The sequence below is a fragment of the Leptinotarsa decemlineata genome, unplaced genomic scaffold (genome assembly GCF_025532065.1).
Source record: "Leptinotarsa decemlineata unplaced genomic scaffold, Ldec_3_MD MMD2_P_RNA_scaffold_8, whole genome shotgun sequence".
Classification (NCBI taxonomy): Eukaryota; Metazoa; Arthropoda; class Insecta; order Coleoptera; family Chrysomelidae; genus Leptinotarsa; species Leptinotarsa decemlineata.
The window spans coordinates 340,825-354,254 of record NW_027412535.1 but is presented as its reverse complement, the minus strand read 5'-3'; the positions used below and the strand labels follow the sequence as shown (position 1 = coordinate 354,254).

General features: G+C 33.0%; 1 protein-coding gene across 2 annotated transcripts in view; it reads left to right on the top strand.

Moving 5' to 3' along the window:
* LOC111509665 (uncharacterized) overlaps positions 1 to 13,430 on the top strand; it is a 193,236-nt gene that overhangs the window by 3,645 nt on the left and 176,161 nt on the right. For both annotated transcript variants that reach the window (XM_074170308.1, XM_074170309.1), the window contains exon 3: positions 8,522 to 8,643. In XM_074170308.1, the coding sequence (XP_074026409.1) occupies positions 8,522 to 8,643 (122 nt within the window). The remainder of the gene's footprint in view (positions 1 to 8,521; positions 8,644 to 13,430) is intronic.

Here is a 13,430-nt window from a genome sequence, read left to right as displayed (position 1 = left end):
AAAGTCACGTACACTAGCAAATTACAATGTACGTCATTTGAAACAGTCATTCAACAAAAATGCTCTTGAAAGTTTTTGTCAAGATCTAACTAACAAGAACTGGTTGGCTATTCTGAATTTTTCAGATGTTAATTCTGCTTTCTGTCATTTTTGGGAAATATTCTTATAATTTTGATAAACATTTTGCAAAAAAGTATGTGCATTATTGCAGTAAGAGAAATGAATGGGTTTCAGATGAATTAAGAAAGTCTAGTCAAAACCTCAAAGATTTACTCAAATTGGCACTGAGTAATAGATTCCTGATAGGATTTTACAATGAATTAGTTTTTTCTCAATCCGTATTCTGAATTAGAATTACTTAACTTATTACAGCTAAACTGAAAAATAAATCTTCATGGGGGTATGACGAGGTCCCTATGTTTGTTTTGGAAAAACTCTCCCATCTCTTATTTCTTCTCTTACACATATTGTTTCAATTTATCTCTCTCAACCGGAAGATTTCTAAATCTGCTTAAAACTGGTGCCAATTCATAAAAATGGCGATCTGCAGATTGTAAAAAACTATCGACCAATCACAGTCCCGTCAAACTTTTCAAAAATATTCGAGTATGCCTTCTTTAATAGGTTATTGGCATACTGCAATAGGTTTAAAATCTTCTCCAATAATCAGCACAGATTCCTAAATGAAAAACTCAGTTGACAGCAGTTGACTCGTATTACGAGAAACTGGTGAACTTGATAGATACGGGTGAGAACCCTGTTGGAATCTTTTGAGATCCCATTAGGGCATTGGATTGGGTTGATAATAGTATTTTACTAGATAAAATTCAGAGATACGGAATAAGGGACATTCCCCACCCTTAGCTGCACAGCTTCCTCTGTTCAAGAAGCCAGTTCGTTTCTATCGACAATGTTGTGTCTACAAAACGAGCAGTCACAATTGGTGTCCCTCAAGTCTCGGTTTTGGGACCTATTCTTTTTATGTTACACCTGAATGATTTGGATGACCTACCAGTTCAGTCATCTTTCACTATGTACCCAGATGATACGTCACTGATCATTTCAGATAAATCAGACAAACTTCTGTCAGGTAAATCTGTTTAAAATCTGTTTTTTCGTTATCAGGTGTCGCCCCCATAACTCTCAGAAGTGAAACTTGTGCGAGCTAAGGACTAACGAGGTCTTACCTTTTAACGTGTGATTCCTAACACGGTTGCAGAATCATCCCAGCTTCAACCAGATAAATTCTCTCGAGAAAAATATCTGGTCGAGACAGGACTCGAACCCACGGTCTTCTGATCGTGAGTCGGGCGTACTACCACCGCGGCCAATTCCACAACTGCAAATGCAATGAGACTTTCTAGTATGTAAAGGATTGGTTCAGGGCAAACCTCTTTTACCTGAACATGGAAAAAACTAAATCCGTTAGATTTCATAATCGTCAGAAAAGCTGTTCCGATGTGATAATATCAACAGAAATTTGCGTTAATGTAGAAATTGTTCAACAAGTCAGGTTTTTAGGCCTTGAAGTGGATGAATGTTTCACATGGAATAATCACTGTCGAACACTACAATCCAAATTAAACTCCTACACATATCAATTTAGAAATCTCAAACTCGTCCTTAATGAGGAACAACTAAAATTATATTATGCTCAAATTGATTCCAGACTAAGATACGGGGTGCGCTTCTGGGGGATAGCCACCTTATCATCAGATGTTTTCATTGCACAGAAGCGCATTATTCGTACTGTAGTTGGAGTTTCAAAATGCTCACCCTGTAGGTATCACTTCAAGAATCGTTCTGCAAGAATGTCGAATACAACAATTAGTTTGATCTGTTTAATTTGATGTGATAAACACTAAGCTTATACAAACGAGAACCTTTGATATTCCCCACAATAAAGTAACACTTCGTACTTAACTAAAAATACATTTAATAGACCTTTCTTCCATTATGCTAAAACCGTACTGTCTTGAACGGGATTACTCTTAAGGGAGAGGTAAGGAAAACAGGACACACGCTATTGGTTCCCGAAGGTAGGTAGGTATCCCTTGACAACCAGACATAGACAATTATATAGTGGTGTAACAGTGTTTAAGGCAACTCATTTTTACATTCTATTTATATTCCAACAATGTATAGGATTTTTTGTGGGTTTGACAAATGTCATACCTTTATATAAATGTCACTTTTCAATGGGAATGATGTTTTCATAATTTTTGACTCTAAAGATTGATTGACACAATTTTCATTATTATTATGTTTTTGATGTAGTTCCAGTAAGTTACTGTATATACTACTGAGATTATCAATGTCAGTTTTCTTATTCATACAATCAGAAGACTTATTAATTTCAACCATTTCAAGAAAAAGGTATTTGGAAATATTTTTTCTGTACGTAAAACTTTGATATTAGAATAATTTGGTTTATGTCCTGTTTCTATAGAATGTTGTGCTAATGCACATGATTTCTTATTAAGCTTTATATCACTTTTATGTGAAGTTATTCTATCATTAAGAATTCTAGATGTTGTTTCAATATAATCCAAGTCACAATTGTACAAGGAATGTTATGAATCACATTTGACTTTTTTGTAGTATCCGTTTTATCTTTCAATTTAGTATTCAAATTCTTTACCAGTGTTAAGGTGGCCATGTGTTTTCATCCATGTGTTTGGTGAAAGAGAGGCGAGCGCGCTATTACGCCATAGGTCGTTTCACCGCAATTATTCACATGGCTAGCCATGGAAATTTTTACATTGATAGACTCATTGCTGGAAACGAACTGATGTGATTGGAAATGATTCAAATGATGATGAAAATCCTTTTTTTTTTATGAAATGAACCGCATTTTATTGAAATTGTACAAACAACTGATAATAATAGAAGCAGAAAAATAATTCCAAATGGAAATTCGTTGCTAGGAATATTTTTTCTGTCAATTAATTGAATACACCCCCGACTACCCTTAATTCAATTTTCATTAGAAAAAATCATAACTCCTTGCAGAAACACATTGCTGGGAATTTTTTTTCATGAAACCATCGAGTTTGGCATGCTTATTAACCCCAGAAGGGTCGCTGATTTTGTCTCACGAAAATACACCCCTTCTACCCTCAATTCAATTTTCATTAGAAAAAATCATAACTCCTTGCAGAAACACATTGCTGGGAATATTTTTTCATGAAACCATCGAATTTGGCATGCTTATTAACCCCAGAAGGGTCGCTGATTTAGTCTCGCGAAAGAACACCCCCAACTACCCTTAATTCACTTTTCATTAAAAAAAAATCATAAGTCCTTGCAAAAACACATTGCTGGGAGTATTTTTTCATGAAACCATCGAATTTCGCAAGCTTGTTAACCCCAGAAGGGTCGCTGATTTAGTCTCGCGAAAGAACACCCCCAACTACCCTCAATTCATTTTTCATTAAAAAAATCATAAGTCCTTGCAAAAACACATTGCTGGGAGTATTTTTTCATGAAACCATCGAACTTCGCAAGCTTGTTAACCCCAGAAGGTTCGCTGATTTTGTCTCACGAAAATACATCCCATTTTACCCTCAATTCAATTTTCATTAAAAAAATCATAACTCCTTGCAGAAATACATTGCTGGGAATATTTTTCCATGAAACCATCCAATTTGACATGCTTATAAACCCCAGAGGGGTCACTGATTTTGTCTCACGAAAATACACCCCCTTCTACCCTCAATTCAATTTTCATTAGAACAAATCATAACTCTTTGCAGAAACACATTGCTGGGAGTGTTTTTTCATGAAATCATCGAATTCAGCGAGCTTGTTAACCCCAGAAGGGCCGCTGATTTAGTCTCGCGGACGAACACCCCCGACTACCCTTAATTCAATTTTAATTAAAAAAATCATAACTCCTTGCAGAAACACATTGCTGGAAATATTTTTCCATGAAACCATCGAATTTGGCATGCTTATTAACCCCAGAGGGGTCACTGATTTTGTCTCACGAAAATACACCCCCTTCTACCCTTAATTCAATTTTCATTAGAAAAAATCATAACTCCTTGCAGAAACACATTGCTGGGAATTTTTTTTCATGAAACCATCGAATTTGGCATGCTTATTAACCCCAGAGGGGTCACTGATTTTGTTTCACGAAAATACACCCCCTTCTACCCTCAATTCAATTTTCATTAGAAAAAATCATAACTCCTTGCAGAAACACATTGCTGGGAATATTTTTTCATGAAACCTGATTCAATATAATTTGCTGCGGCATACAGTCTGGTTTTAGAAAAGGGGTTGCATTACTGCATTGCTTCACGTTGTGAATGATACGTTTGTTTGAAGGTGATTGACAATGTTTCATGATGAATTTCACTAGTTCGGACTTCCATTGTCTTCCATTGTCCGGGTGATGACTGTCATCACCCGAAGACGATTGTATATACTAGCAATCGAAACGTCTTGAACTAACGTGACTTGGAATCTCTCCACTTTTTATTTTTATTTTCTTTTTTCATTTTTTTATTTTTATTTATTCAATTGTTCTATTTTTACTTGTATTTTATTTCACTATTATTTCATTTCAGGTTTATTTTGGTTAATATAATTGTTATTTTCAGCTATTCATTTTCAATTGTTCTTTTTTAGTTGTTTCAGGGATTTCATATCATTTTATATAGTAGACAATGGAAGTCCGAACTAGTGAAATTGTGAATGATACTCGTATTATGCGGGCTACAGATTAGGGCAACTCCACAAGAGCGTTTGCTACAATAAACTGAACTACAGATTTCAATACTCCATTATATTGTACGTATACTCCATTATACAGTACATATGAATGGTAACAACTGGAAATATCTCTATCTCAAATCTGACGTACCTCAAGGATCTATATAAGACCCTTCACAATTCAGCATCAATACATCCCATTTAATGACCAGCTTACAGAATTGCAATACAATCCTCTATACCGACAACACGCAAATATACTATTATATTCCTCCTAAGCTGTCAGAAGATGCTTGTCTCTTGATAAATAGTGAACTTGATTTATTTGTAAGAGCTGCAAGCGATCATTGTCTTAATATCAACTCTACCAAATCCAACATCATGATATTTGGTCTCAAATATACTAGAGAGTGTGTAGGTGTAGATAAAGATGTTAATATCAAAGTGGTGTAGCTATAAATGTAGGTGTACATATTGACTATGGTTTGAGAATTATGTCAAGAAATTGATTCAATGAGGCTATGCTTTAATCAAACTCATACGGTGTGTCCCAGCTAAAACTTGTCACCCCCCCTAATCTGCGAACTCGTGAAAAAAAATTGATTTTTATTTCAAGGGGGAACACATTCACCAAATACATCATCATTGTGTTGTCAAAACCCTCATCCCCAGCACTACTCCTACTATACTTGTGATACATAATTTTGAAGGGAATTCAATCCCAAATAAGTCGATTAACTGAAATTGAGGATCGATCAAGTGTTGTTGAAGTTTTAATGAAAACTAAGTTTTATCAAGATATTTTTATTTTTCATCACATAAAATGTAATCATCATACGAAAGGTTCAAAATGTGAATCCTTCAGTTCCATACAGAAGTATAGGCGATTTTCGAAATGTCTTCGTACATTTCTCAACATTTTTGGAGTCACCGTACGACACTCCACAACAATTCTCCTGCGTAGATCATCAAGAGAATTTGGTTGTGTTATATAAACTTTGGATTCCAAATGACCCCATAAAAAGAAGTCTAATGGTGATAAATCAGGAGATCTAGCCGGCCATTCTATTGGTCCTCGTCTTCCAATCCATCTTCCTTTGAAATTGTCATCTAAAAATTGACCTACAGCTGCAACAAAATGTGGAGGAGCTCCATCTTGTTGAAAGGTGAGCTCAGATCATCATATGTGTGATTGATGACTTTTTTATTTTGTGGAAATTTATGATCACTTTAATGAAATGAATAAAAATACTTTTGTCAAAATAATATAACTAGTGGAAATTAGATAGAATTATTTTTATTAATTTCATCAAAGTAGACTATAGACAAAGTAGACAAATTTCTGCTTAAAACACCAAACAGCTCAAGAATGTTGTGGGAGAGCAAACATAAACGCCCAAGCATTTTACGATTACTGTCAACAATGGATTATCTGTTAATATTAATAAAACATTTTTTATGACATTTTTACCCAAACATCTTAGTTACGATTCTAATTTAACTATAAAAATGAATCTACAAATAATTCAACAAATTCAATCAATAAAATTTTTAGGAGTCACAATAGACCATAAATTAACTTGGAAAGGACACATTATTAAACTGGTAGCTAAATTGAGCTCTGTTTGTTTCTTATTAAAGCAGCTAAGAAATACAGTTAGCTACGATATTTTAAAAATGGTATATTTCGCCCATGTACAGAGTGCTTTATCATACGGTCTTATCTTTTGGGATCATCGAGGTATGCAAATGGTGCATTCATTATACAAAAAAAAATACTAAGAAGTATGATGGGAGTTTCGCCTCTGACATCATATAAAGAATTGTTTAAAAGGTCTGGAATATTAACCCTGCCTTGTCTCTATATATTCAAACTTATCATAGATTTTAAACAACAAAATATCCCTAAGAATACAAATAATCACCACCATGAAACAAGAAATAAGAACAAAATATATCAACCATTCTCAAGGATGACTCTTGGACAAAAATCACATAGATATCAACAAATAAAATGTTATAATAAATATTTGGAATTATGTTCTGGCCAAAATAACTTGAAATAAATTTAAAAGTGAACTATATGAATTTCTTGTTGATCAGGCATTTTATTCCCTGGAAGAATATTTTTCAATATGATAATTTTAATGTGAATCTTATACATTTAATGAATGAATTCTTTTTAATCTTTGTTTTATTATATAATTACTTTAATATTAAGATTTTAAACTATTTCAGCAGTATACAAAAGCAGTATACAAAAACACATGGCGACAGTTTTTTTTCATGTAAACGTCTGTCGCACCTCTTAAACTATTTTTCTGGAAGCATATTATTTTTCAATACAGTGGTGTACCCACCTTTCTTACGATGATAACATTTTAGGTGATGTAAAATAAAAATATCTTGATAAAACTTGATCGATCCTCAATTTCAGTACACCGATGTATTTGGGATTGAATTCCCTTCAAAATGATGTATCACAAGTATAGTAGTAGTAGTGCTGGGAAATAAAAATTGATGGGTCCGAGCGAGGGTGACAAGTTTTAGCTGGGACACACTGTATATGGAAATAGAAAATACCGTTCTCAAAAATTAATGATTACCCTATGTGAAACATTGGTGCTACCATACTTTATCTTTGCCGAAACACTTCGACTAATTATGTAAACGCAAAATCCAAACTGTGCAAAGATCTTGCATTCACTTGATATTTGGTAAGTTATACAATTATGTTCCAAATGGATTTAAACTCACTCCTAAGAATATCAAAATTCAAAGTATTATTGAGGAATTTCCCATTTGGTAATCGACATTAGATTGAATAGGTACTTCTGAAATAACTTTTTTACTGCCTGTCCTTGAAGTATGTAATATATTATTGTTTCACTTGCTGCTCCATACACTTTCCCAAAGGTCATTTTTAAGTGGGACAACGGGCCGCTTCAAGCATGTCTCGCTGAAAGAAGACTGAGCTTTGCCTTTTATTAAAAAAAATATTACTTAGAATATGCACTCATTAACTTGAAAGGAGTATATTTTTAGGAGAAATTAATTTTTGCCATCTTTATACAGAATAATGTGGAAATCTTCCAAAGAAGAGAAAACAGCAAATTGTTATTTTCATATTACAATGCTTTCATTGTAATAAAAATAATAGATACTATTATAAATATTATTATTATTGGAAAAATAAATAAATATATTATCATGTTTTCGATGATCTTCAATGAACTCCTCAATATTCATTGGACTTGGAGGAGTCAAAGACTGGTTAATAAATAAAAAATATATTAACGATTTGTGTACATCAATTTTGCTTGATTACTCAAGTGCTTACAAATTTCTGATTGAAATTTTAAATTTCTTAGGTTTCAGTAGAATTGGGTGAAAGACAGGGTCCAACAGATGATATTAGATGACATAATATCAAACTCAGTAGATCTAAATCGTGGTATTCCACGGAAAATACTTTTGGGACCTTGTTTTACATTATGTATACCCATAATTTTTGTTTGTTTTATTTTTATGTGAACTATAGGCAATTGTATTTTCATTTTATTGCCTGTATTCATGCATACAGTTAACTCCGACGAATGAACTTTTTGAAATATCAAGTACCTAACATTTCTCAGAAATTCTAATCATTTGGTCCTTCATTCGGACATGTCTGTTTTATTATGAAATATTGTAATTTCCGCCAATGGGAAATTAATTAGTGTGTTTTTTCTGATAATTTTGTTAATACCAGAAATATAGTTTTTGGAGGAATTTGCTTGGTTATTAACATTTTTATTTTCAGATTCGAGGATCTGGTCCATGTGCAGAGGTTATTCCTGTGGAATCTGAGAAGTCATCACATGTTATGGAGTTGGTGTCTAACCAGAAAAGATCTACTTCAAGAAAAAAATATTCATATTATGGGTAAAAATATTTAAACATTTTTATTTTCTGAAACAATTGAAATAATATAATGAAATCAAAGCATAATCAGGAGATGACTGATAGTTCAATCAGTGATGATAACTTCATTAGCAAAATATGTGTTGAGATAAAGTACCCTAGTTTTATTGCGTGGAAAAGGTGTCTTTATTACATTCATTTTGAGCCAAAGGTTCCAGTTCTATCTAACAAGTGAAATAGTAATAATATATATAAAATTACAAATATCGATGTTTAAAAAGTACGTCATTTGAAATAAAAATTAAATATATTAAAATTTGCAAAAAATACTTATAAAGTGCCCATCTGAAGTGTACCTATTCCCGTCCTATAAATTTTTAAACCAACTGATATATCCCAACGAAATTTGGAGGGCTTAAATAGAAGATGAAAAGCCAATTTTTCATGGAAAAATTAAAGCTAGCTGAGCGCCATCTTGGTGTATTTTTCTTAATAGATGATCACTTGGTGATCGAAACACGTGTCGAAGTGTAAAAATAACGATTTGGTGTTGGGAAAAAACTCCGGTAATATTCATTACTACACCAAAGGTTCCAAACAGTACATCATAAGTATAGAACACTTCGTGAATTGTTCGATTTTCAAAATCTGCTCATAATTATCAACGTTTTTTCTTAAATTTAACTGCCATCGAAACATTGACGTGTGAAAAGTGACATTTTCGTCATTTCAAATTCAACTGGAACACAAATATTGCTCTCAAAACAAATAAGTTGATTAAAAAAATAATTAGTTTATTTTTGAATAAAAGAAAAATTAGTTTATTTTTGAATAAAAACACTTTCATTATCGACAATTATTTTATTTCTTTCTGACATAAATGGGGTGGGGTCGTTTCTGAGACTATCTTACATGCCAGCATGGCTATGACCGTTTTTCCTTTATCAGCTCGCGTAAAAACAATGTTATCTTCTGCCGATTTCTCTTTTATGGATTTCACTAGTTTCAATTCCGGATTGAACTTACCTTTATGCATCTATTCAGATTTTAAAATTTCTGCAGCAATATGTTTATTGGCGTGGTATGTCCCCAGCAACGCGAGATCTGTATCAATTCCCAAGACTTCTAAATTTGTCGAATTTATGTTGGGTTTAATATTGTAATTGAGACCTTTTTCTAATAGATGAGTTTCCTGTTCTGTGAAACTAGTGTTCGTGAGATTGACAAATCTGTCAAAGAACCTATGATGTGAAAATAGTTCACTGTCTTTGGCCTTTTTCTTTTTCTTCGGTGGCTTGTTTCGAATTAAAACATCTAATTTCCTTCTCTGGGTTGAAAACTTCTTATGTATGATACCATTGACTTTATCACGAATATCCGAGTCTAGGACTTGAAATTCAATGAAGTGGAGTTTACACAACAGTTGTGTATGAAGTATCGGCCAGTTCTATTCAATTATTGAAGAAAGCCAGTATCGGCTTTTTGGCCTTGTGGTATTGGTATAGATTGAATTTCAAGTCCTAGACTCGGATATTCGTGATAAAGTCAATGGTATCATACATAAGAAGTTTTTAACCCAGAGAAGGAAATTAGATGTTTTAATTCGGAGCAAGCCACCGAAGAAAAAGAAAAAGGCCAAAGACTGAACTATTTTCTCATCATAGGTTCTTTGACAGATTTGTCAATCTCACGTACACTAGTTTCACAGAACAGGAAACTCATCTATTAGAAAAAGGTCTCAATTACAATATTAAACCCAACATAAATTCGACAAATTTAGAAGTCTTGGGAATTGATACAGATATCGCCGTTGATGGGGACATGCCACGCCAATAAACATATTGCTGCAGAAATTTTAAAATCTGAAAAGATGCATAAAGTTAGGTTCAATCTGGAATTGAAACTAGTGAAATCCATAAAAGAGAAATCGGCAGAAGATAACATTGTTTTTACGCGAGCTGATAAAGGAAAAACGGTCATAGCCATGAACAAAGAAGAATACGTGGAGAAGACTTTAGACTTTCTAAATGCTGGCATGTACGATAGTCTCAGAAATTATTTCATTAAGGGTTCAGAACGGACTTCTCCTGAATCTTGAAAATAAAGTACCATATTATGAATAGCTCCTCTCACATTGATGAAGTCGATCCATCTATTTCTTCACTTGTTTGTCTTATTCTGCGTTCCAAATCGTCCATTGTTTGATAGACTAGATTTTTTATTTTAGACATTTCCAAAGCAAACAATGTAGAAGTATGAGATATAGAGATATTAGCTGCATTCTGTACTTGTCCTTTGCAACTATTTATTGCCAAGGAAAGTTTGTATCTAACTATGCAATAAAAATGGGGAGGTCTTGCAAAATAATGATTTCACGATTTTCAAATTATTGCTAATTCAATATTCAGGTTCAATATAAGTTTCTATAAAAATCTCCGGCAAGGTTTCTTCTGATAGAAATTGGTCCAACAGTGATTTCTCAGAATGCCCACTCATGCATTAACTTTTTCTAGAAACTGGATATGCCCCTCTCTAAAAATATGCAGTCTAATATCTCTCTAGTACCATAGATTTTGTTTGTTGATTTTTCCATGAAGAAAACCGTACATTCATCTGACAATCTTTTTTAAGCAATTACGCTTTATTGAAAGACTTTCTCCAGAAAAAAAAAGAATATCTGAGTGCATAAAAATACTGCGAATTTCATATGTTTCACAAATATCAAATTCAAAAGAGTAGGTACATATGAGCTTAGGAGTTCCCCAAGTGTCAATCATTGGGCCTAACCTCTTCATTTCATGATACTGGAAGTATTATCAGTATAAACAAATGATCATCTGGAAAATTTCTGTAATCAGCTGAAAATAAACAAAACATTTTCATAATAGACAAAAACTTGTTGAAATCTCAAGTCTTAAAATTAAGGGAACTGAGTTATAAATTATATAAAAGTTATAAATTGGAAGACACATCGATGAACATTTGAATTCAAAAATCACTTTCTCAATTAGTTTCAGGTTTAAACTCTGATGCATATAAATTAAACAAATTAAGAATTGATCAATGAGTGTAAACTTTCTAACTAAAGAATTGTTCTCACTGAAAACCAACTGCCGCATCTTGAGTAATTATATAAAATCATCTTAAGTCCCTAAAATACTTCAAGAAATTTGTAAAATTTCTTCTTCTACTCAGTAAATTGATGGATGTAGCTGTTACTACGTGGTAGGAAATCATAATGAAGAAAAGAGAATTTATTCTTTCTATGTTTTTTACCACTTTTATTTGTAACTAGTTACTGCAGTTTCGTCCTATAAGGATATTTTCAAACTTATACGTTAAACATAGAAAAACAAAGAATGTTTCAATTTTCTTTTCTTCATTATGATCTCCTACCATGTAGTAACGGCTACATCCACAAACGTCAGTTTGAGTACCTGCAATGAAACAGTTTCCCGTAACTGTCTCATGACAAAACACAAGCTACTTATTTTTGGGGTAAGATTTTCTACATGTACTTCCCAAGTCAGTTTTTGATGAATTGTAAGTCCTAAGTATTTAATATGACTGACCTGCTGTATATATTTATGATCAATTCTTATGAGGGGACTGTAATTATATGAAGTATTTTTTTATTGGAAGATTATGAAGACTGTTTGATTTGTATTAACTATAATACCATTATTTTTACACCAGTGTGAGAATTCATTTGCTGTTTTGTTTGTGACTTCTATCAAGAGTGGAAGGTTGTTTTTTGCTACTATTTGGCTTGTATCATCTGCATATGTTATAGTTTTATTTGGTGACAAATATGCAAGTACTATATCACTCATAAATATTATGAAAAATAGCGGGGCCAGTGTCGGTCCTTGTGGGACCCCCATTGTAACAAGTGCGGGTTCTGATTTTATCGAATCAATAACTACTAACTGCATCATGTTTTTTAGATATGAGGCAACCCAGTCATTGGCTACCCCCCTAATCCCCATTCGGTAAAGCTTTTCAAGAAGTAATTCATGAAAAACGGTATCGAAAGCCCTGGTAAGATCAAAATATAAGCAGACTGGGAATTGCTTCTCATTTAGGTTCATATGTATGTGATCACAGAGTTCATTTATCACAGTAGATGTTGATCTTTCCTGCCTAAAGCCGTGCTGGCAATCAGGAATAAGTTTGTGATGCTCAGTGAATTTACTCAATCTCATATAGTAGCTATAATCGATAATTTTTACTAGTTGTGATTGCAAACATACGTTTTTGTAGATGTTTACTTCATTTTTTGATCCTTTGTTTATATAGATACGGACAGATTTTGATATTTTGGGCACATCCGGATAAATCCCTTTACAGAATGATTTGTCTATAATGTATGATTGAGGATGACATATAATGTCACTGACAGCCTTCAATGTTTTCCCATGTATTTCATCTACACCTGAAGTTGGCGTTTTTGTTGTTTTTTTTATAATCTCTTGAACCTCCATTGGGGTTGTCGAATATAGAAATAAACTATTGATAAAAAATGATTCTAATTTTATATTCTTCTTTGGCTCGATTTTCTCAATATTTATAAAGAAATCATTGAAGTAAGAACTCTAAATGTCAAAATCTTGCCTGTTTATCTTGTCTCTCAAAATCCCAGTTCGGTTCTTCTTTTCAACGCTATAATAGAGAGGCTAAATAGTCGAGTTTGTTATCTTTCTGTTCGAGCTCTTCTTGATAGTGGTAGCCAAACGAATTTCATTTCTGAGAAATGCTCAAATTGTGTCTGTCATACCTACTTGTCGTGAACTGACTCTTGAAATAAG